This window comes from Emys orbicularis, chromosome 9 (assembly GCF_028017835.1).
Source record: "Emys orbicularis isolate rEmyOrb1 chromosome 9, rEmyOrb1.hap1, whole genome shotgun sequence".
Lineage (NCBI taxonomy): Eukaryota > Metazoa > Chordata > Testudines > Emydidae > Emys > Emys orbicularis.
In genome coordinates, this window is record NC_088691.1 from 93,089,863 (window position 1) to 93,114,845 (window position 24,983).

Genomic DNA, 24,983 nt, shown 5'->3' on the forward strand with positions numbered 1-24,983 from the left:
TATCATGTCTTCATGGTATATTCATTATTTCGGGCTGTGTTAGCCACTTATATGGGTACTGCCTTGCCCTAGTGGAAGCATTATGCCCTGCTACATCTCCTTGTAGCATACTCCCGTGTATGACGGTCTTCACTCCTTCCTGCTGCCTTTGGAGTGATATGAACCCCTGTGGTTCTGACTGTCTCTTTGTCCCCACTTCCACACTACCCTAAGGGCCTGTCAGAGTCTGGCTTTTCATTTTCAGAGTTGCCTCCTATCTTCTTGAAGAATTACAGGAAAACAAAACAAATTAAAATAGTCTGAATATATGCCCCCGGTAAGAGGAAATTTAGAAATGGAAAGCTATGGACCGCATTCTAACTGCAGCCTTGGCTCAGTACTCCAGTTAGCATGAATGGGAGTTCCATGCACTAAGCATGGGTTGCAATATGACCCAATAGCATACATTGCTTGTTTGATTCTATGCAATAATTAAAGGTAGTGAAAATAATTCAGGAAGAGAACTGGTTGCAGTAGAGTTTGTTGGAAAATAAGGACCAGATCGCGCAGTGTTTAACTTTCTCTCTCTATGTCCATTGCAGCCAGTGCAAATCGAGGGCACTCAGCACATTGTCCAAAAAGCGCAGGGACTGTTCCATCCTTTGAGGCTGTCAGGGTAATTGCTTTCCATGGGATAGATTTTAAAAAACAACTTTTATGAACCTAATTTAAATGTTAACACTGAGGCGATGTAGATGACTAATATCCACTGCTAACTGTTACTGTACAGAGCTGTTACCATCTCCCGAAGCATTTTTTACACTGAAATCTTATAACAGAATCTTCACATGGCCAATCTAATATCTAATACACAGAGTCTCAGGAGATAATAAATGTGTGTCTTTGGGAGAATACAGCGCTCCATGCATAATTTAAACAGCTTTATTACTAGACTGCCTTCTTAAAGGAATAACAATTTTAAAGCTCTTTTCCTTGTTCTGTATTCTGTGGCGTTGTGGTTTTTTACATCTTTTCCTAATTAAATAAAAAACAGTTCTGAAACAACATTACTGTTGTGACACAAACTGAGACAAGAAGGGATTAAATAAAGAGTATTTCTTAATTCAAGCCAGTTTGTCAAAAGAAAAATGCACAATGATGGAGTAAGTTAGCTTTATCTCTGAATTTTCTTGCTTTTGTCATTTAGTGTTTCAGTTTTAGTGTTTATCTAAATGAAGGGTGATGGGTAATATTAAAAAAATTATGAGCTTCCTTTTATAATTTTTTTTAGGTGCACAAAAACTGCTTTGCAGAAACACATATATGGTCTCTACCCCAATAGGTCGACATCCCGAATTTTAGATGTTACACGACAAATGAAGAAACAAAAGCTGCCAAAGAAGGACAAGGATTAGAGCAATATGACCTTGCTGAGATTCAGTTTAGGGAAGTGCACATCTTAATGGTTCAGTAAAATGTTTTGAGCCCAAATTCTTGATTATGTTTCAGCCTCTTTGTGACACTCACTGCAAAGCATCCAGATCTGACCAGTTGAGAATTTCCCTGTTGTGGAGGAGATCTCATCCGGTGCATAGCCAACATAGCTAGCACTTGTACTGCTCTCTTTGGCCCCAGCACAGGGGGCATGTTGGAGTGTGGTGGGACAGGGAGGGGCCACGGCCAGAACATGTTGCATTCCATTTGTTCTCAGCAAGCTACTGCCCTGTAGGGATGCAAGCCAGGTGGTACAAATTAGAGCAACCCTAAGGCTGCCCAGGTCTGCCTTGAGAATTTCAGAGATTTAACCAGCTCCCTGACAGCCCCCTTTCTCTGCTGTGCTTATCATAAGCTTGGAGAAGCAGAGAAACTGGCCTCCGTTTTTATTTTTAATATAGCAGTTGTGAATGTTGACCGACTTCTTCTGAGTATTGCAGAAGAACTTAGTCTTGATTTGTATGTGTCTGTGTGTTTGAGAGAGAGAGAGAGAGAGAGAGAGAGATTGCAGTGTGTTGTGCTGGATCAAAAGGCTGCTTAGATGACTTTTGTAGTCAGTATCAAAAGCCCTTATTCTAATATCCACGTGGCTACAGCTGTGATTCTTTGATGTCTAGTTTATAATGACTTTATGATGGCCAAGCAGGCTGGAACATTGCCTAGATCTGGAAATATGGTGTTTTGGCATTTTGGAGGTGTGGGGGGAAATCAACCATAGAGAAATGTCTATTTGTTTTGCAGATAAAATTGACCATATTACCTGAAGATCCTGTTTTATAGCTTTTGCGTATGAAATCACCATTTGATGCTGACAGTTAAGATATCAGACAACAGTTATCCAATTTTTCATTCTTGAATAGGAGTATAGAGAAGGTTGCGTCAAGACCACCCTTAAATGCCTAAGGTCTCTTTGACTAGGCAGAGATGCTCAAGCTAGAGCTACTCAGTATTATCAAAAGGGATAACAGGTTACTAAAGTTACTAACAGGGCATTTTCTAGGAGGGGTCCTTAACTTTTGCAAATTGCTCCTCCTCATTTGTCTGAATAAAAGCCCATCTTCGCTGACCTCCGGGGCATGCTGCAAGGCCTGTGTATTTACCATGGTTTTAAGAGGAAAGGCATAATAAGGGCTGATATTGTGATAAGTGGATATTGACTATGTATTGATTCCGTCTCTAAACCAGTACTTTTTTGTGTGAGAAGCAGTTCCTGGTTGAGGTCTTTGAATTGTGATTCTATGTTTAATTGACGGCAAAGGTGTCTAGATCCTTGGAGAAGTATTATTTAAAATAAGTATTAGAAATTGAGATAAATAATATTACGGAGAGATTTGAATGACAAGATGATAGTGGCCTGGCAGCAGGGTGGATAGATTTTAAATCACCAATTTTAATCAGCAAGCAGGAAACCTTAATTTAAATAATCCATTTTTATCTTGTTTTGCATTTGTATTTTTAGTTATTTTTCCTAGAGAAAGGTTGATTCTTATTGATTGGTATAATTTGGTAGTACTTTTTGCTAACCAGGCAGATACATTATATCTATACACATTTATTTTAGCAGTTACGTGGCTTAATATACACTGTTTCATATTCTTAATTTTTACTTTTTTATTATGTTAGAAAATAATAAATGATACTTTTTATTTATTAGATTTTTTTTATTTGTGATTTATGCCAAGCTGCATTTGGATAGACATTGGAATGCAAGTAAAATGCACAAAAACAGCATTTCAAAATTGTCTTTAGTTGGTTAAGTAAAATTATCTTAAATGGGCTGGATACATACATTTACTTTTTTTCTTATCAACTCATGTTTTGCATTTAAAAGTAACTGATTTATTAAACAAAGGAAATATCAGTATTTAGTTAATTAAACTGGTTTTGGTCACCTTGTTCTTCAAAGATTTTAAGTTAATAGGTCTCACCTTTTACATTTCATTGGTATTCATAGATTTGAAGAAGAAAACAAGCTTTCCTGCTTTTTCAAATTCCAATTAATTTTCAGTTTGGAACAAACTCATCATTCAACTCAACTAGTTGAATCAAATGAAATGAAGAAAGTATTCTGTCTGCACCTGTATAAGTGTCTACTGCTATCAAAAGCTGGTTTAGCACTTCATCAAACTCTGATTCCAGATGGTTAGCCAGTGACCTCTCCCAATTATGTGGTTTGACTTTTTAAAAAACTTTAGCAGCAAACATGTTCTGCTTACATTTTTTTAAAATTTAATTTAAATAATTTTAATAGATTATTGTAAATTTAGGCCTTAATATAGGTTAACATAATTTCAAATTTAAATTTAAATAGGCTTATTTTTTTAAAAGAAAATGTCTTCATTTTAATTAAAAAACTGATTTGAATAAAAAAAATCTGATTTTTTTAGAGTTGATTTTTATCTACTTTGCCAGGCAAACCATAATTGGCAGAGCATTCCTTTTGTAGGAACAGAATGGTTGGAACATCAAAGCTGGCATTGTTGCTGGGTAAAAGGAGAGGGGTAGGATGTAGAAAGAAATTATGGGCCAGATTTTTAGCTAGCATGAATCAGTGTAACTCCATTGAAAATAATGGAACTGTGCTGATTTATTCCAGTTGAGGATTTGGCTTAATTCTGCTCTCATCCACTGTTCCAAACCAGGAAGAACTCTTCTGAGGTCAGTAGGACTACACCAACGCAAGTAAGATTTGAATCATGACCTAGGTTGGATATGAAGGCTGGGCTGAAGTTATGGAGGGCGTTGAGGGTGAAGATAAGAAATTTATGCCTGATTGATTAGAGGAGTTAGAGCCACACTTATTACTAACATCTGAATATCCTTGAAGGGGTGATTCCAGCCTACTGGGTAAATATGTATACATTATAAGCATGTTTTGTTATACGCCTCTACCCCGATATAACGCTGTCCTCGGGAGCCAAAAAATCTTACCACGTTATAGGTGAAACCGTGTTATATCAAACTTGCTTTGATCCACTGGAGTGCGCAGCCCCTCCCCCCCCCAGCGCTGCTTTACCACGTTATATCCGAATTTGTGTTATATCGGGTCATGTTATATTGGGGCAGAGGTGTATTTAATTTACTAGATTTTCCAGAGGGTTCATGTACTGTGTATAAAAGCCTTGACATCTATAGATTAAAAGTGCTATATAAAGTAATAAGTATTATAATGGTACTACTATGAACCTTAACAAGGGCAAGTTAAGTGCTTAGTGCAAGTGAAGGTCATTTTGTGCCTTTTCTGTATGTCCCAGTTTGTAATTTTAAGTGTCTCTGAATAATCTGAAGGGTGATGAGAAAGGGATAAAACTATTGTAGAGGATGTGTAGGAGTATTCTTCCACAGGAACATTTTTTTCAAAAACATGTGCCAACTGGTGTAATGAGGTATATTTCAAAGGCAAAATATTTGGTTTTTAGAAGTATCTTTGAGCTGGTATAAATTTCATCTTTGAATCATAGAATCATAGAATATCAGGGTTGGAAGGGACCTCAGGAGGTCATCTAACTGTTAGGCAATATCCAAAAAGGTTTGAAATTCAGGGAAGGGGAAGAAATCCAGCAGAGATAGGGAAATCTTGTGGCTCTCTTTTGAACCCTCTCCAATTTTTCAATAACCTTTTTGAAGCATGGACACCAGAAGTGGACACAGAATGGTACCATGCTATAGACAAAAGGTAATACCATCTCCTTACTCCTACCTGATATTCCTATTTTACATCCAAGGATCACATTAGCCCTCTTAGTTACAGCATTGCAGCTCACGGTCAGTTGGTTAACAGCCATGACCCATAAGTCCTTTTTGGAACTGCTGCTTTGCGGAATATACTATAAGCATGGTCTATATGCTTTGCTTATAGAGAAATGATTTGGCATTTGGCCATATTACAATGTGTGTTTGCTTGTGACCAGTTTATCAAACAATTCAAATTGCTCTGAATAAATTGTTGTCAGATTTTGCAATTCCGTGGCCCCACTAGTTGTATTACCTCAGATGGCCCCTGCCAGTGGGGCTAGCAGCTTTCATTCAGAGCAATAGTAAGAGAACCCAGTCACTGGGTTGAAACACCTGGAGGGGGGCCTTTTTATTATAGGCTGCTCTCTGTGTGTTCCGGACACATAAGAGGTTCTCTCTGAGGAATGAGCTTCAGGCTTCTCTTGCAAGTTAAGGATGTATTGTATCACATTATTGGCTTGAGGCGGTTGTTATTCCCACCCTTCTCAAGCAAGACCTAAAATCCCTCATGGTTGCCTCTCATATAGTAGCTTGAACAGAGAGAAGCTGGGGGAGGACTGTGATACATCTCATGCGGCAAACAAGAAGGGGGGAGCAACTGGTCCCATTGTTGGACATCCATAATGACGAACCTCCTGAGCATAGTTTTGAATGTTCTGTTGGATTGTTCCACCAAACCATTTGTGGATGGTGGACAAACGTTCTGAGAGTGTCAGTCATGATTTCGGGATTGCGCCGTTTTCCCCCAGGGGCAGTATCTGGGTGAACTGTAGGACTAGGTTGAATAGGACTAGATTGGCCACCTGAGCTCCCATTTTCATCTCCAGTCTGATCCATCTCCAGCATGAATCCCATAGCTTCTGGTGACCAGGCAGTTGCTCCCAGAGGGTACCGCTTGTCACCAAAGCGTTACCAGAAAGTCCTTTCTGAGATATCCGTGGCATCAAGGGCAGAAGCTGGAGTGATCTCAAGAGCCAGGTTCCATAAGCAAGGGTCAGGGTCAGGCCGGGGTCAAAGACCAGAATTCAGAAGCAATACCAGGTTAGAGTCGAGAGGCAGGAATCAGGGTCAGAGTCAGGGTGGAGATGTAGCAGGGTCTGGTGTTGCAGCAGGCCAATGTCTGTGTGGTTGACCAGACAACGTCCTGGGGCAACCCCTGGGGCTAAATAGAAGGCTTGGCCAAACAGAGGGCCACAGGGTACTGTTACGCTGTGTCTCTTATGCAGCACATCCTGTGACGCCTACTTTCCATAGGCATGTGTTGTGATTTACAAAAGTTCCTGTGGGTACATTTGAGATGGGTGATGTGATTCCTAGCTTCTGTAAATGTACCTGTGTCAGCATCTATAAAATAGCAATGTGCCCAGGGCACCTCAGGCTACTGCTTAAGTACATATCAAGAGGGACAGGCAGAATAGTACTCAGGGTTGGTATTCTAAGCTGCTGCCCATATGAATAGGCTGCTGTTTTTAGATGCTAGCTTAAGTAGAGCTAGTGTAGTATAAGGCCCAGTGGGTCTCAAACCTGTGTGTGCAGTGTTGTCAGGTAGCAGACACCTCCATATTACTACCCAGCAGCAGCTGTAACCAGCTTATGCTCCACTACCCATGACCTGTTGACGACACAGACCACAGGAAGTCCTGCCTCAACGAGTCAGACAAGCAGCAGCCTCGTGGCTCCTGATTGAATCCCTGTCCTATATAAACCCCAGGGGCATCCCAGAAAGTATCTAGGTAACACTGTGGATTTTCTGCAGTAGCTTCCATGACCATGCCTGTTCTCAGTTCTTGAACTCCTGGCTTTGACCTTGGCTGACTCGGACTCTGATCCTTGTTATTGATCCTGGCCTGGAACTTGACTATGAACTCCTGTGCTACTCAGCTTCAGGTTTGACCCTGCTCTGATCCTTGGTTCCGACTCCCCTAGTCAGGATCTTGACACATGGGTATGTTTAGCAAGCTGTGAATTGCACCTCCCAGCTCAAATGTGGGTTAGTGAGTTAGGCACCTAACGTCTATTGACTTTCAATGGGAATTAGGCACCTAACTTGGATTGGAGCATTTGTAAATCCCATTAGGCACATAGCTCTGTAAATCTGGAACCAGAGTCCTCACAGAGACACCATAAACAGACCAAACGCTCTTTAAGTACATATAATGTTTTCTAAATATACAGAGCCAAATTCTCTCTGGCATAACTAAGAGTAGAATTTGGCCCATATTATTTTGGTGATCCCTTTAGAGCGCAGCCTAAAAAAATACTGATTAAATTTATTAGAAAAGGGACTACTGCTTTACCAGACCATTAATCATTCATTATACTTTCATATCCTTCAGAATTGAAAAAGAAGTCAAACAGTGGACTAGCAGTTTGTCAAACTACATTTTTGTGATCTAATTTCTTTTCTTCTTTTTTTTTGTGGGCAGACATCTATTTATTTATTTTTGCACTTTTTTTTTTTACTTAAAAAGCGCAAGACATTTTATTTAGTTAGTTTGTCAATAACAACAACAAAGTTGATGGAGCCAGACCTTTGCATGCCACATTTTTTGCCAGGAACAAATTTTTACAGCCAAGTTACAAACCTAGGAAAATAGGGATTCATAATAGAAATGGCAAGACAACTAAACTGTCGTGGGGGAAACAGCGCCACTTATAATACAGTGAGACACTTACATTGAAAAGGAATTTCCTCAGAAATGAAGCCCTCTGATTACTTTCCACATCACGTTTTAAACAAACACTGCAGTGCTTTAGCCATTACTTGGTTGCCTAGGATACACAGTCAATGTAGGCCTAAGATGCTTCTTGCAGTTATTCTTTGAGGCCATGCCTATAAGTGCTGTGGATAGATGATTTTTAATATAGATTTATAGGAGGAAATGGGTGACAGAATTTTAAAAGTAGTAGCATTGTGAGACAAATTGTGGTTTGTTTGGTTTTATTTTACCTAACTAAATGGTGGTGTGACCAGTTGTCGAACGTACAAGACCTCTGAGCTGAAGAAAAAAGCTGGCTTTTACTCTCTCTCTCTCTCTTTTTTTTTATGACTCTTTCTGTCTCTTTTCTGTAAAAAAAAAATGGGAGGGAAAGGGAAAAGAAAGAAAATGTTGCTTTGAATCAGATGGGCAGCTCTGATGCATTAAGCTCCTTTTACGAATTATTAAGCGCTGACTCTTATGTAACTTCTTAAAATTTCTTATGGAGGATTCTTGGGAATGGCAAAGGATGGGAATATATATATTTTCTGAAGTTTGCCACTTCTTGGCAAGGCACAGGGCATAAACTCATTTCAAGGTACAGTAACATGGAATTCTTAGTTTTTGTTTAATTCTGTGTGTTACTGGCAGTTTTGTTTCTAAATGAAGAGCAGCCTTAGAGATGATTTTCAGTCATGAAGAGAATGAATTAACTCTTTAAGCAAATGTGTATATTTTCCCTGTGGCTGCTAAATGGTAACTGCTCAGCTAGGGATGGATACACACAGACCTCTCTAGGCTAGAGTATTCTTAGGCTTGACAGAGTTAGATTTTTATTTTTAAGCTTTTTTTAGATTTTTATTTATTTACATTTTCAGAGTTATAATAAATTATAGGGGGGTTCAGACAATAACTTAGATTAAAAAAATTAAAGCTTTATAAACCATTGAAACACAAATTGTCAACAACACATGTCAAATTATACAAAGTAAATATCCTTAAACCACCTCCACTAATGCTGGCATCACAGCATGTTTTGTCCACGTTAAGGTGAGCCTTTAATATGTTCTCAAGCAGCATTTTTCTTACTTTGCCTATCTGTAACTTTCAATTATTATTGATGGAAATATTTTTGTTAGTTCTTGTGTGTACAGTGAAATCAACATTAACTGACATTTACTAATAAAAATCTAATCCTTCCAGGCCTAAGTATTCTGTAACTGCATTAGTAAAATCATACTAAGTTCTAAGAACAATGACCCAAACCCTATCCCATGACATTTCCATGGCATGGTGTCCTTAGAATCCTTGTAGTCTACTAGAATTTTGTAGTTGTGGAGACAAACTGGGTTCCTGTGGTATTTCCCTTTGCATCTCTGCCTCTCCTCACTCAGATCATTCGAGGGGGAAGAGGGTTCCTCAGTTTGGGCATGTCTACACTTACCTCCGGAGTGTAGACCAGGCCTTAGACGAGGACCCATCCCTACCCTGGCTGACAACTTCATTATAGTAACTCTGCCTCCTTTCATGGCACTTGCTAACTCTCCAGTTGGAGATGGGGTAGGGCTGAATGACCTTGGGTCTGATTTTCTCCTGCCCTACACCTAATGTAGTCATTCACACTTGTGCAATTTAGAATGCTACTGAATCAAAATCCATCACTCAAACCGATGGAAAGTATTTGATGCCCCACTATGTGCCTTACTTCCATGTAGTAGAAATCTTGAACTGTTTTTAATATTTAACAATTTTTATTATCCTATTAAAATAAGATGTTACAACTTCCTACTCTATGGGTGACAAGATGCACTGCAGTTATCCCATTTTCAGTATGTTCTTAGTATTTTCAATCAATTAAAAATCAAAATCCATAGTACAATAAGCTCAAAAGCAGGTTTCAGTGAATCCTGTTCTAACTTTCTAGTTTAAAAAAATGATACAATCCCATCTGCTTAAACTTATCTAGAATACAGAAGTCCCATTGTGACAGTTTCAGTGTAGACTGAATCTGGAGATTCAGAATTGAGGCTGCAATTGGTGCGTAAACTGTGAATGTATGTGAAACAGAACTCCCCTCAGTTGCTTACAAAATTATTTAGGGTCTTTCTGTTGTAATCTTTGGTTAGCAATCTCTAGGTGTCAAAGTCTGTTGTTGGTTCCTTACTTTCTGGTTCAGAACCCCTCATTTTGTTCTGGATTCTCCTTTCCTACTTTGGCACTTGCTGTTGGGAGAATAACTGAATGGGTTTCTGCAAAGCCTGTGCCTGAGTTGGCTGGCAGGCAACAAAGCCCCTAGGTAAGCTGGTTGACAGAAGCTGCTTTCTGACAGTGGCAGCTCCACCCTGGAGATCAATCGTGTTGCCTGCACAGTGGCAAACAGAATGATAGCTCGCATTTCCTTCTACCATAAATCTTTATTTCTCACATTATCTGTTCTGTTCTACTGTCTAAATTAATTTACTATAATTGCTATTATTAATTTTGTTGTCGTTACTTGTTTAGCACCAGCAATGTGCTTTGCATTGCACACTACAAGAGATAAAGACAGTCCATATCACAAAGAGCATTCCAACCATACCCCTAATCCTGCAATCAGATCCCCATGTGCTGACCCCCATTCATTTCAATGGGACAATGCATGGACAGAAGGATCTGCCTCTGTGGATCAAAGTGCTCCATAGGGGCCTAAAAGCCAGACTTAAAAGGGCAAATATGGCTAATTGTAAATATATACCTGTAGGAACAAAGAATTTAGGTCATGCTTACAGGATGGGGGACTTTACCCTGGGAAGCAGTGACTCTGAAGAAGATTGGCGATCATGGTGGATAATCAGCTGAACATGAGCTCCAAGTGTGCCTCTGTGGCCAAGAGTGCTAATGTGATCCTTGGATGCATAAATGGGAATCTTGAGTTGGAATAGAGAGGATATTTTACCTCTGTGTTTGGCACTAGTGTGACCATTGCTGGAATAATGTGTCCAGATCTGCTGTCCACAATTCAAGGATCATGGTAAATTGGAGAGGGTTCAGAGGTGAGCCACGAGAATGATTAAAGGATTAGAAAACATGCCTGATAGTGATACTCAAAGAGCTGTACACTTAGTTTAACCAAGAGACGGTTAAGAGGTTACTTGATCACAGTCTGTAAGTACCTACATGGGGAACAAATGTTTAATAATGGGCTCTTCAGTCTAGCAGAGAAAGGTATAATATGATCCAATGGCTGGAAGTTGAAGCTAGACAAATTCAGACTGGATATAAGACATACATTTTTAACAGTGAGAGTAACTAACCATTGGAACAATTTACCAAAGATTACAGTGGATGCTCCATCGCTGGCAATTTTAAAATCAAGATTGGCTATCTTTGTACAAGATATGATCTAGGAGTCATTTAGGGGAGCTTCTACGGCCTGTGTTATACAGATAGATTAGATGACCACAATGGTCCTTTCTGGACCTGGAATCTGTGGAAATTAAAAAAGGTGGATTGGGAAATCCTGAGGTAGGGGTGGCATTGTACTATAAAAATAAACTACCGTATATACTTGTTCATAAGCCGAATATTTTTGGTAAAAAAGTGAAGCATCAAAGACCGGGGGTCGGCTTATAATCAGGTCTACACCAAAATTTGATGATTTTAAACTCTGTGGAACCATTGAATTGAATATCTAATACATTGTCATTTTGTTTACCTGGAGCATCTGCAGACATGGAGCCCCTCAGCTCTCTGTGGCCACAATTCGCTCTTCCCAGCCAATGGGAGCTGCGGGAAGTGGCGAGCTGAGGAGCTCCATGCCTGCAGATGCTCCAAGTAAATAAACTGTCCCGACCCGCCAGCGGCTTACCCTGACGGGCCGGGAGCCAAAGTTTGCCAACCCCTGAAGTATAGGGTTGGCTTATGAAAGGGTCATACAGTTTTTGCTATTTTTACCTATCCATTTTGGGGGGGTCGTCTTATAAACGAACGGGCTAATGAATGAGTATATACGGTAACATTCTTGAGTACCACCGAAGAAGCTTTGTAATAGCTGTAGGATGCAGTGCATAGGATAGTTACACTAGAAATAAATTGAAATAAATAAAATCTTTCTTTTTTAACTACTTATACCACACTCATCACCATAGTATTTGAATGCCTTACAAGATTATATTAGTCCAAATGGATGATCCATACAGATGCTTAATTCTCTTATAAATCCATTTCAACAATGTATTGCTTTCATTTTGCCATCTGTCTGTTTAGTTTTGCTAGATTGTTACAAGCATGCACACATTTTCTTGCTAATTGAATGTTATATTTCTCTAAGTAGAAAGGAGAGTTTAGTGAAGCTACAGTATTTAATAAATATCAACAGCACATGAGAGGTGCAGATTTTGCACCCTCCCCTGGAATTCCAGGTGCAGTGTTCAGTAGCTAAAAAGGAACCAATGCCAGCTACAAATGGAGAGGCAGAAATTAGAGCAACTCCTGAAACATCACAGAAATTAAGGACCTGCTAGTTTAGTGTGATTGGAGCATGTAAATATTAACACTAATGATGACAACATGTAAATTGGAGTGTGCTATAAAATTTGAGTACATGATACAGAAGTGCCACAGCATGTTTTATTGATGATTTTAAAAAATCAGCTGCATTTAATTTGCCAGGCTATTTATATGTGTTGTGCAGTAGTTATGGTTGTGGCAGAGTTTCCATGTAGTCACCAGTACTTTCAAAGCTTGTGTGTGTATAAATGAAATAAATACAAGTAAGATAAATTATTCAAACTTAGAAGTGAATTAGGCTTCGGGGACATTTTCGATTCACAAATATTCTTATTAACGTTCTCCAGCTTTGTTGACAAGACAAACAATAACAGAAAAGTCAACAGAGATAATTATGTAACATTAAAATTTTGTGGCTTGTTTAACAATTAAAAATCTCATCAGCTAATCAACTAGAATACTAGCAATAGATTAGTGTTAGTGCTTGTGAATAAATCAGTTTTACAGTAAAACACAAAAACAACTGAAAAGTGGCTGGTTTCAGTTTGAACAAGGGCAAACTTACAGATTTAATCCAAAACTGCTTTGAGGGGCAGGCATCTGTTTCAGGAGACCTTGGAATAAAAATATTGGTGTCCCTAGATAGGCATGAATTTTTCAAAACTGAGCTTTGTGGCTTTGTTTTTGTTTTATAACAAGCTGTTTCTGACAGTTTCTCATGTGCTAGGTCTTCTAGTTCCCATGAAATCTCACAAACAGTGAGGCTATGCCAATTTTGTTTTAAATGTTGGCTTTGCTGTATGGGTTCAGTGATTTTGAACCAAATCTGGAAAATAAAATTGTCAAAACTAGCATTTCGATACTATGGGGATGGGTGCTCTTCAAATACCTAAAACAGAAAGAGATTAGATTTTTGTGCAAATTAAATAGAAGAATGTATCCCAGAAAATTGATCCGTGAAATTTAGTCTTCTAGATCAGTCTAATAGTGACGTCAATTTTACTATAAACCCACAAACTGACAGAAAAAGATTTCCATTGATGATGATGATGATGATGATGATAATAATCTTCAGGGATTTTGCAGATTCTCTTGCCTAATATATTTTAAAAGCTTCAGGGTCATGATCTTATATATCAAAGAACAGACAGAATATATATCTTTATAGTTGCAACAATGAGCACTTAAATCACTTATTTCCCTGGTTACTGGGTCCCTTTAATTTACTTGGCCCCGCATTTACTCAGCAGTGTAAGAATAGATGATTACCATGGATCCTTCACATCTGTCATGAATTGATGCTCTCATTATTCTACATAAAAAAAACCTTCTTTGCATTTTTAACTTTTCAAAAACATTTACAAATATATTTAACTTGTTTTATTAATGTTATCATAGGAAGGCAAAAACACTCCTAATCAAAATTAGTCCTACCCAAATGAGGGAGAAATTGTATGGCTCCTCCTAATGCCAACTTAATATTTGGAATTTCGTATAGACATCTGTGATAGAGTATTGGCAACAGCATCTGTACCAGTACTCTGATCAATGGGTCACCAATTAAAGTGCCCTGGAGTAAACCTGAGGGCCAAAGCTGGGTCTAATTGATAGAATGGGGATGGGCTGGGGGGCATGACAATGCTAATTAACCCATTAGCCCAGAAAGTAGAAAGGCACCGGCAGGACGTGTTCAGAGGGGAAGAGAGTGACAGACACTGACTGACTGACTGACTGGTAGGTTTTTGAGAGTTGGAGCCATGAGAGAGCTTCTGGAGGGACACAGGAGGTATCTTCCCCCCTCCTTGGCTGAGTGAGCTAAGGAGTGTATGCTATTGTAAATACAGAGCTGCACAAGTTTATAAGGGAAGTGGGGAGAAGACTGTAAATTGCACCAGAGTACGGTCTCCAAGCCGTTTGGGACTAGAAAAGAGACAGGAGCAGGATGACACTGTCACAACATACAATGGTGCTCTCAAATTATTGTGCCAATGCCACAACATGGACAAAAAATACCAAGTGTACATTCAAAGAAGCTGTTTTGAGGCAGAATGTTTTCTATGAAACCATCTCAGAGAGTTTTGTGTATTTACAGTACTTTTTTTTTTTTTTAAGAGTCATTGAATATGATCAAGGCAAGGAATTCAGTTGTTTTTTGACATGCTGATGTGTCTAATGCATCTTGCTGTGTTTATGTATTGAAGGGGTCAACAAGGTAAACCCAATCAACTGGTTTTAAAAGTGCTGTAGAAGCTATATATAGTAGGATGAGTCACTTATGAGGTTTTCCTTGGTGACCTCACTTATGGCTGAAGTCAAACCATTTTCTTTCGTGTTTTTAATTATGACTGGCTTTAAGTAGCTTTCTTAGAGCTGCTGCAGAACATCAGGCAGTAACTAGCTTGTCAAGTGGAAACTGTATTATTTTGCAGAACATCAAAAGAATGCATAGAAAATTGTTGATCCAGATCAACTTGATGACAGAAGGCTACCAAGAGACCCAGCCCTTTGTGAGATGCCAGGGTAGTAGCTTTCCTATAGGGAAGGAGGGGAAGAAAAGGGAGGTGGAATTGTTTATCCTGACAGCTGACAGGGTTTGCTTACGTTAATTCAGGATTTAATAGTAGACAGGCAGAACCATGGGGACCTGCTGTCATTTTGTCAGAGTCCTTGTGGAAAAGGTATTTCTGACATGGAGGGAAAGGTTTCCTGAGAATCCATAATTAAATGTCATGGCCTAGAGTGGGCAGAGCTATAGGAAAAATAAATCAGAAACCTTTCGATAATATAGAAAGAAATGAGGCTTTTTGGCAAGAAGTGATTTTTATAGATCACTGAAGAAACCTTGGCCTGTCAGCAAAAGACTATGTGTTGCAAAACTAGCACTCAGCAAACAACTTTTTCTTACAGTAACTGTTAGCACTAATCTAACACTTTTCATCCAAGGATCTCAACAGGGCTTTACAATTGATTGATTAATACAGAGAAACATATTTGTTACTGCATTTTGGCTTCTTGGCACCCTGTAAGTTCAATTGTTCCTGACTTGTACCAGTAAACAGACATGGATTGAGGATTTCATATATTTTATGGCTGATAGCAGATGAATATAGAAAATTGTTGACCTAGAGAAGTGTTAATAGCCCATGATGTCAAGGAAAACAATGGAGTTACTCTTTTTCTCCCATCCCGATAATGTAGGCTCAATTTGAAAACTGTGGCTTGACGTTCAGAGGTCTGGCATGAGGAAATGCTGTCTTCTCTATTAGTGAAGAAGTTAGTGACTCCAGAATAAGCCACCTGTCTCAAATAAAGGTTGGGGGGGGGGGGTGCAGGCAACATATAACAAAGCAGGGGGCTATGGAGTACCTTCTTCTCAAGAGTGGTCTAAGAAACTGAGTGTGAGGACTGCTGTGGAAACTGAGTGAAATAGATTGATAACACAGTAGCCTCATAACGACTGCTAAGGCCAATGAAAATAATGTGGAGTCTGAGACTTTAGGATCGGGCTGAAGTTTTCATTGCCTTTTGTTTCAGAGTGCGCTGAAGCAAAACCAGAGGTCGCTAAACCCCTGCTCTTCTGTAGCACAAAATAGAGGGCTCAATCCTTCAAGCTGTCCACACAAGTCAGAAGGTTGATGTGGTCAGACTCTTAACATAGCTGTGCTGCCAATTCCTTGTCACTGACTGCAGATGCTGAGAGGAGCTGGAGTGAGTTTGTTTTTAGACTGCCAACTTAGCACTGTGCAACTTGTGTACTGCTACATACCTTAAAACTGATTAGTCAGATTAAATTGACTGAGAACCACAGGAAATAAAAATAATGATTTGGGAAGAAAGGAGGGATGAAGAAGAAAACAGGAGAGAGGAGAAGAAAGAAAGTGGAAGGCGCACAGGTGGAGTGAAAGTAGCAAAAAAGCATGGGGGTAAAGGGAGAGACAGAAAAGGAAATGTGGGAAAAGGAAAATATAGTGGGAGAGGAAAGAGAGAGAGCAAAGGAAGGAAAAAAAGGTATTAATCCAAAATAGAAAAGGAAAAGGAAAAAAAGGGAAGGCTGAGGGAAAAAGAGGTAGAAAGAAGGGAAAACAAATAGGAAAAATTAGAGCTCAGTAAATGATGCTTCCAGAGTCCATCCTATAGCCACATGGCATTGGCTAAGCCTTTAATTTCACGTAGTTATAATTCTGTTGAGGTGCTACTGCAGCTTTCCAAAGGACATTCACTTCCCTATGCAAGTGGCCACCTTCTGCATTCCAAGGGCTATATGTGTTCTGCCCTCACCCTGAATATTCACTTCAGAAGAAGTCAATGTCCAGCTAACCTTTATATTCAAATACTAGTACAAATACTGTAGAATCAGAGAGGTTAGAAATGAAAAAGACCTACAAAGTTACCTAGTCTGCCAATACAAGATTGTTCCCTGCAGTATGTTTCGTGAGACAAGGTCCCCACATATTTATTCACTGTGTATAATTATTTAATTTAATAGAGCACCTATTGTGAGCATCAAAGCACCAGACTGCAAAAGATAGATTTCAAATAATTACTAGAGATAATACATCCAGTCAAAATACAGAACAGAGACAGGCAGCTTCTAAAAACCCACCCTTTCCAAGGAGATTAGCTCCCAACTGGATAAGGGACTGGGGGGCAAGCAAAGGACTGGGAGAGTCAGAACAAAGGGAGGAATTCCAAATAATTCAGACTGAGTTTTTTAAACAGGGGATTTAGCCACAATTGTTGCATGTTTGGATTTCAGAGTACAAAGGATGCACAATCCATTATTTAATAGCATGCTAAGGTGCAGCTAAAATTCAGCTTAATGATAACACAATAGGGTCAGCTAAAGTTCAGAGTGTATAATGAAGTACAGGACTTCTAGGACAAAGGCATTCATTTTTCCAAAACAAAACCATCTTTAGCAGTAGAGTTTAGCCAGCACCTTTGGCTAAAAAAGAAAAGATTCTGTGATGTCTGGTCAAGAAATCGAGAGTTTGATATAAAAAGAATAATAAAAGATTAATATTTACTAACAATATCTTCCATTAATTTTAAAACTGATACTATTATAAAATTAATGGAAGCTGTGTTGCTAAATTCCCTAGACTGGTTTGGAAATATTAATCTCGGTTATTAGGAACAAATGAAATACAAGGGGTTTTCAGCATTCCTAAAGTAGTCAGTAAAGGATTCTGATGGACCTTCTCTAGGAAGGAGGTTCTATATCAAGGACCTTTGACAGAGAAAAACACACCTGTGCTTTTCTCATGCAAAGCTTTAGCAAAATGACCCCTTTGCAAATAATAAACTCTTACTTCAGCATTAGAAAGCTGACTGTTATCTTCTGAGGTATAAATTTATTTTATTTTTCTCATTAATGTTTTATAGCCTTATTAATATTTTAAATCACAATACCTAACATGGATAGGTCAAACAAACAAAATATGAACTGACTTGTTTAACCACTCGTGACAAATGCTACAGTTTTTCTTGTCATGTTATGTTTCTTTTGTAGAACTGTTACTGTTTGTCATGATGTCCTAGTGGATTAGTAGTAGTCTTGTTAAATTTGTTTTAGTTTTCATATGTGGACTTCAATTAAATATATTCATCAGTTAATTATATACACCTGACCTTGATTAAATAGTTAGCTCTCCCACTATATGTTCAATGACAACAAAGCATACTGCATGTAGCTAAGAATATTTGCACAAGTGTCAGTATATTTGTACACTGGAAGCAGAAATCCTGTTTAAGACTTTTGTTTTACTTTATAGGCACATATGCACAGCTCTAAATATCTGTCAAAGTTGAAACTCATGATTAAAATTGTATCTATATAATATTTTCATTTAAATTTCCCATGACAAAAATGTCACTATACAGACATTCCCACAAAAGAAAACCAAAAGACCCTCTACCCAACCATTTTATGAGGTCCTACCAGATCATTCTTCAGTCTCCAGCCCCTCCAGTAATGACATCCAACGTCTCTAAAAGCATGATCCTAAGTCCATTTGAAGTTGATGGAAAGACTCTCATTGACTTCAATGGGCTTTTTATCAGGCCCTATGTTTGCGAGTAAAAATGGGCTTTGCCATATGTCTAAAGGGTTGACAAATCCTGTCTGTGGCTGGCAAAGAGAAATGCATATTTCAGAGACAGGAAAACACCCTGGTATTGGTGCACAGACATCCTGAGAGCAGCACCGTCCTATTTGTATCCCTCCACATTTGTATTGAGGAAAGCCGTAGTTCCAGTTTCTCAGTTAATCCGTGTTATAGGTTCTTTCATTTCAACTGGAATAATGATTGACATAAACAGTCAAGCATTAGTGCTCATTTACCTTCATCTTGGTTTAGCCATGAGCTAAGAGCAGTATGGATTTAAACTTACGACCTTTGATTATTGCAAACTTTCATGTAAAAAAACAAGTAAACCAATCTAACCGCTGCAAGGCAGGGTTTGAGTGGAAGAAGTGATGATTGAAGTTTCCTTTTCTTTAGTATTGTTATACCCTTCTCTGATTACTTTTAACCATCCCTTCCAGGAATAACTGTTATCTCTGACTCAGAGACTTACCTTTGGAGAGGAAAATATTTTTGACTCTGCAAGATTCTGGATTTTGCATATAGTTTCAATAAATGTTCCTCTTTCCCCTCTTCCCCTTTAAAGTTCTTTTTACCAGTGTCTGTCCCCCTGCACATTATTCACTTCAGACACACTTCAAGGGCACTTCACTTTAGCGCTGAACTCCTGGGAAATTCTTCTCAGGAATCATTGTTTTATTTTAACATAGAAAGAATGGTTCATACCAGTAACCCAGTTCCTTTTACAGGTACCTTAAATCCAACTTCACCATTACCTGCAAATATCCAGGTTGCAGTTAGCAGCAGCAGTATCCTATTTATTCAAAAGCTTGTCATCATGAATTAGCAATGTAGACTAGAGCATGTCACCCCTTTGCAGATTGACTAAGTGCAGTTGTAGTGGCTGTACCTCATCTATTGGGGAGGTGTTGATAAATCTCTCCATGTTGCCTGTCGTCACTGGGAAGCCTCCTATAAATCTCTCTAGGCTGCTTGTCCCAGCAGTGAAGGCTCTATAAATCTCTACATGCTCCCGTCTTCACCACAAATGCTCCTATAGCGGTCTCAAAGCTACCTGTCCCCCAATGCACTGAATTGAGGCAGAGAGATTTATTGCTTGGAGATAGGTGGTACAGGGATATTTAAAGGACCCTTCCCATCAGGCAAGTTATTTAGAGTTGTATTTATCTGAGGTATTGGTGCACATGCACAATCTACAGGACACTTGTTAGAATGACTATGCCAGTATCTTATGCTATCCTACGTTTAGCAACATGGATATAGAGTAGTAACCACTAAAAAGTCAACTTTTGCTAACAGTTCATTTGGAACCGGAAGTCCACAATCAGGCAGCAATAGAAACCAAAAAACAACAACTAAAAAGCAATTAGAGTGTATTGTGTTAAATGTAAACTACTAAAAAAAAAGGGGAAAGTTTAAATTTTTTTTTGACAAGGTAAGGAAACTGTTTCTGTGCTTGTGTCATTTAAATTACTTCGGCGGCGGGCCCTTCAGTCGCTCCGGGTCTTCGGTGGCATTTCGGCGGCGGGTCCTTCAGTGCTGCCGAAGACGCGGAGCGAGTGAAGGACCTGCCGCCGCCGCAGACTCGGAGCACCGGCCCGGTGAGTACAAGTGCCGCAGCTGGTGGCTCCTTTTTTTATGTCGGCTCCCCCGCTTTGCCCCAGGCCCCCTGAATCCTCTGGGCAGCCCTGTTTGTAACTCTGAGGTTCTGCTATATTTAGTTTGTGGAAAGGTTGAAGTGTGTGGTGTTGAAGGTGCCACTCCATGATCAATGCAGCCAGCTATATTGGTACTGCTTCTGTCACGATATCGAAGAACACTCAGAGTTCTGAGGCAGACGGGTAATTGAGATTAGATGTGCTGCAACACCTAGGCAAAACAGAGTGACTTAAGGCTGGAGTGACCACCTGACTCCAAATGTTTTTTCTCTTGTGCAGTTATGAGACCCCTAATAATTCAGAATACACAGGAGAGTTGGGAAGACATTATCAAGTGGTTTAACAGACTTCTCAGACTCTGGTTTCCCACCACTGGATTGATAAGCTCACTCCATCTCACTATCTGCACTTGTTTTGTGGAGTCACCTACTGTATCAGAGTTGTGTCTGTTCAGGAACACCTCTGCATGTGTTTAGGATTCCGCTTGCCTCTGTGATAATTCAGGCTGTGCAGGAGAGTTCATGTAACATTACTGCTGTATTCAGCAGCTCAACACAGAATCCCCTAAGGTAATGGGCTCAGCTGAAAAGGAAGCAGTGAACTCTGCCATCTTTACAGAAACAATGGTAAAATCAGTGGTATATGTAAGTCCGAATTTTAAGTGGATTGTTCCTAACTTGTAGTCACGTATGTGCTTAAAGCCACTTTTTCAAAGTGCCACTCAGTCTATTCTATTCAATATAGATTCTTATACCACCCTCTTCACAGTAGTATTTGCCTTCCAGGAGTGCATTAAGTGATCTGACTAAAGTCAGTCACATGTGGTTTGTTTTCTCTCGGATCTTCTCCCCAGGGGGAGAATTGTGTGTGTAGTGTTTTGCTTAAGTAAGGGGTTCCTTGGTGGGTTTTTTAACTTATACATTTTCTATGTGTTATTTTCTAGATAATACTTACTCCTGCCTCAGTGCAGGGGACTGGACTAGGTGACCTATCGAGGTCCCTTCCAGCCTTACATTTCTATGACTATGTCCTGGTTTACACTTGGGGGGGGGGGGAATCGATCTAAGTTACGCAACTTCAGCTACATGAATAACGTAGCTGAAGTTGATGTACTTATATCTACTTACCGTGGTGTCTTCACTGCGGTAAGTCGACAGCTGACGCTCCCCATCGACTCTGCCTGCACCTCTTGCTCCAGTGGAGTAGCAGAATCGACGGGAGAGCGCTCAGCGGTCGATTTATCGCTTCTTCGCTAGACGCGATAAATCGACCCCTGCCGGATCGATCGCTCCAGAGTTAAGTGTGTTGTTTTTTCACCAAACATAAACTTCTGAAAATTTTGCCTTTCTCAAGAAAAAAGGTGGCTAAAAATACATGAAGAATAAAAGGTAGCATATAGTCTCATTATTTAAATAGCAAGGAAAGGAAATATACAGTATGCAAACATACCCTTGTACGGAATTAAAACATTATACAGTAAAAGAAAACCAATGTATTTTCATGCTGCTATGATTTTTAAAAATGGATCTGGGATGAAGTAACAATGTCCTGCTTATGTAACAAGGACACTCTTCATGATTGTTATATAATGATGATCTCATTCAAATTTATCAGAATAAACTAGGTGATACTAATTGTTTAGCAAGAGAGTGTTTTATAAGTTCATTCCATGTTAAGTACATTTTACAGTGTACTGTGTATGAAGTAACATTGTGCATGGAATACAAAGCTATTAATCCAAATGCAGGTCGAAAGTTGAATGGTAAAATACTATTAATTGCTTTGTGGACTTCATCTCATCTCTGCTTTCAGTTGCAGTGCAGATGACACACAATAAAGTCTGGGGCAGATCAAACCCCAGAGTATGCAGAAACGCAGCGTGGAGGTGGTGGCCTCAAGACTTGAAACTCTTTTTTCCCTTGATCAGATTTAGATAAAGTTCAATTTTAAGGGCTAAGGTTCAAGATTTTTTTTACTTAAATGATAAAAAGTTAGCTGCTCATTGCATTCAGTACTTATCCTAAAACTAAAACCAAATAGACATGACCAAGCCCAGATATTCCACACCCAAAAAGAACAATGAATTATGACTTGAATACTTTGCCTCTTTTATTCTGTCAGTTGATTCCCCTCTCTATTTTTTGTCATGGCCAGATTCAACCAACCTCACTCTGATTGAGTTGTACCTTTCTGTATACATTGTTTCATTGGTTTCAATGGGACAAATTGCAGAATAATGCAGAGGGCAAGTCAGGGTGGCAAAATCTGACTCTAAATGTCTTTCTTTCATCCATTCCTGTGTGAAAATCCCACACAAACAGTAGGAGAATCTGACTATACAAAGGAAAGAGTGAAACTGACTATAAACAGAGTGCTGTGCTTATCATATATAAAATGGATGAAAAAAGGAGATTATTTTAATCTCTTTTAATTATATTAACCCTTAGGTGTTACTTGTAACAATTGGTTAATAAAAATCAGACAGAAGTGTGACGTTTAAGTTTACAATGTTCTTTTAAAAATTGTTTTTAAAGATACTGGGAAAATGAGGTGAAATATCATGGTTTGAAGCTTACACAGAGCTCTTCTTGACCTGAACAAGAGCTTTGTGTAAGCTCGAAAGCTTGTCTTTCTCACCGACAGAAGTTGGTCCGGTAAAAGATACTAGCTCACTCACGTTGTCTCTCTAATATCCTGGGACCAACAAAGCTACAACAACACTACATACTGAAATATCCTGATCATGTTCCTGTTGTACAGTCAGAAATAAACTGCTGGCAGAGTCAAAAGTCAGAGGTCCCAGGGGCAAGGAGAAGTTGTTGCTGAAGGGTCATTTGAGATGTGGAGACCATGTATGCCAGCTGGCTGGCAAATATGATGTGGGTGGTGCACAAGCATTAAACTGCCAACTCATCTCTCATGGAGGTAGGTTGCCCCATTTATATTTATACCCAGATTATTATTTTTTAAACCAGTATGGCTCATCTCCTTTCAAAATGAAACAGTTGACTGTAATCTGACTAAATATGTTCCTGATACTAAACATTTCCACATGGATTTGTTAGAAATAGGATAGGAAAAGAATAATATGAGCTTATATGTTTATCCTACACACATAAAGGGATGACTGTCATAACTCATTTGTCCCTTTGCCAATTATGAGTTGAGGCACTTTCTGCCTTGCTTTACCTGTTGAATTTGCATGTACCATACTGATATTATGGTGGGGGTGGGGAGGAGAAAGGTTATATCTTGGTTAATTTTTTTTTCTGCATTTACGTAATGCCCACATTTCCAATGGTGCGCAACTCATGAAAAGTGCTTCAGGCGCAATGCTGACATGCAAGTTCTGATCCCTGGAGCGATTGAAGTCCATTGGAGTGTGGTTTTTGTTGTTTTAAGGCATGAGCAAAACATCAATTTTGGTTGGTGTTGGTTTAGCTTGGTGCGTCACTGTTTCAAATTAAGAATGAAAGTTTGCAAACTGTTTGGCCATAATGTGGATAATAGCTTTTGGTTTTATAACTAATAATAATACCTAGCCATTAAATAGAACTTTTTGTCTATAGATCTCAAAGTGCTTTACAAAGAAGGTCAGTAAAATTATCCCAATTTTATTGATGGGGAAACTGAGGCACAGAGAGGTCACCCTTGCCCAAGGTCACCCAGCTGGCCAGTGACAGACAAGACTAGAACCAGGTTTCCAGAATCCCGGACCTGTGTTTTATCCACTAATAGATCTTTATTAATTGGAAATGGACCTGGAGAAAATCCTGCAGTCCTTACTAATGGCCCATAAAGATGGAGTGAAATGCTCACTCTGAACTGACCTGTTTTTGTGGGCTTCGGTCAGAACCCCTTAATGGTTCCTTTTTATTATTTTATCTATTGTATATCACTGATACATAAACCTCTCCCTGTATAGCTCTGTAATCTATACACAAAGCTAGCTTTAAGTTTCCAAGCTGCTTGCCTCTCCTCTGGTCCCACTGCCAAAGAGAGGGAGATGGTCCATTCTATGAACTGCAGAACCTGTTTGGGGTGCAACCCTTCCATAAAACATGTTCACTTTTTTTGTCAGAGCTTTGCTTCAACGAACATTTTCCAGCCAGCTCTACTAATTTGTAATTAGAAATTGATAGATTTGATTTGTATTCAAATGCATGTAACCTTCTGTCATATTCTTTATATTTCTGTTTAGTTCAGTTCTTATAACAGTACCCCACACAGTAGAATCTGAGTGCCTTCTAAGAGATAACAACAACTACAATAGACCCCGTTATCTAATTTACTTCCCCTGAGGCAGGTGGGATTATGTGGTTTTTATTTTTAACTGTATTTCCTTCTTTTCTTTCCCCTTCCTCCTCTCTTTCTTCTTTCCTTTATTTCTTTTCCCTCTTCTGTGTTCTTTTTCCCCTTCCATTAGTTGCAGCTTTGAGAAATCTAAGTCAAAGAAGTGAGGTTGTCTCTTCCTTCAGAAAGCTGTGAGATTTGCAGTCATTCTAATCATCTTAAGTGGCAAATTCCAAAGCCCAGGTCCTCTGCTGAGGGAGCCCAGCCCTCTCTCTTACTATCATTAGTTCCATCCTTGAGGTTGACAGTTTCAGAGTTCCTAGGGAACTCTCATGGGAGGTTGTTATTGTGAAGAGAGGCACTCTTGGAGATATCTTGGGCCAATTCCATGGAGGGCCTTGCAGAGTAACCGCAACCTTAAATTTGACCCTGTCGTCTATGGGAGCCAGTCTAGTGAGCAGAGCAGAAGGGTAATATTACTAAGGAAGCAAAGCTGCTGTATTCTGGACTAACTGAAGCTTTTTAAATGT

The 24,983-nt window shown here is 39.2% G+C and overlaps 1 protein-coding gene across 7 annotated transcripts in view; it reads left to right on the plus strand.

The window, feature by feature from the left end:
• The window catches only part of NLGN1 (neuroligin 1), a 435,265-nt gene that overhangs the window by 84,847 nt on the left and 325,435 nt on the right, over positions 1-24,983 (plus strand). Inside the window, exons 2-3 of one of the 7 annotated variants that reach the window (XM_065410496.1) lie at positions 11,011-11,025; positions 18,554-18,569. The exons of the other annotated variants lie outside the window; for them this stretch is intronic. Of the exons in view, the coding sequence (XP_065266568.1) occupies positions 11,011-11,025; positions 18,554-18,569 (31 nt within the window). The remainder of the gene's footprint in view (positions 1-11,010; positions 11,026-18,553; positions 18,570-24,983) is intronic. 7 annotated transcript variants of the gene reach the window in all.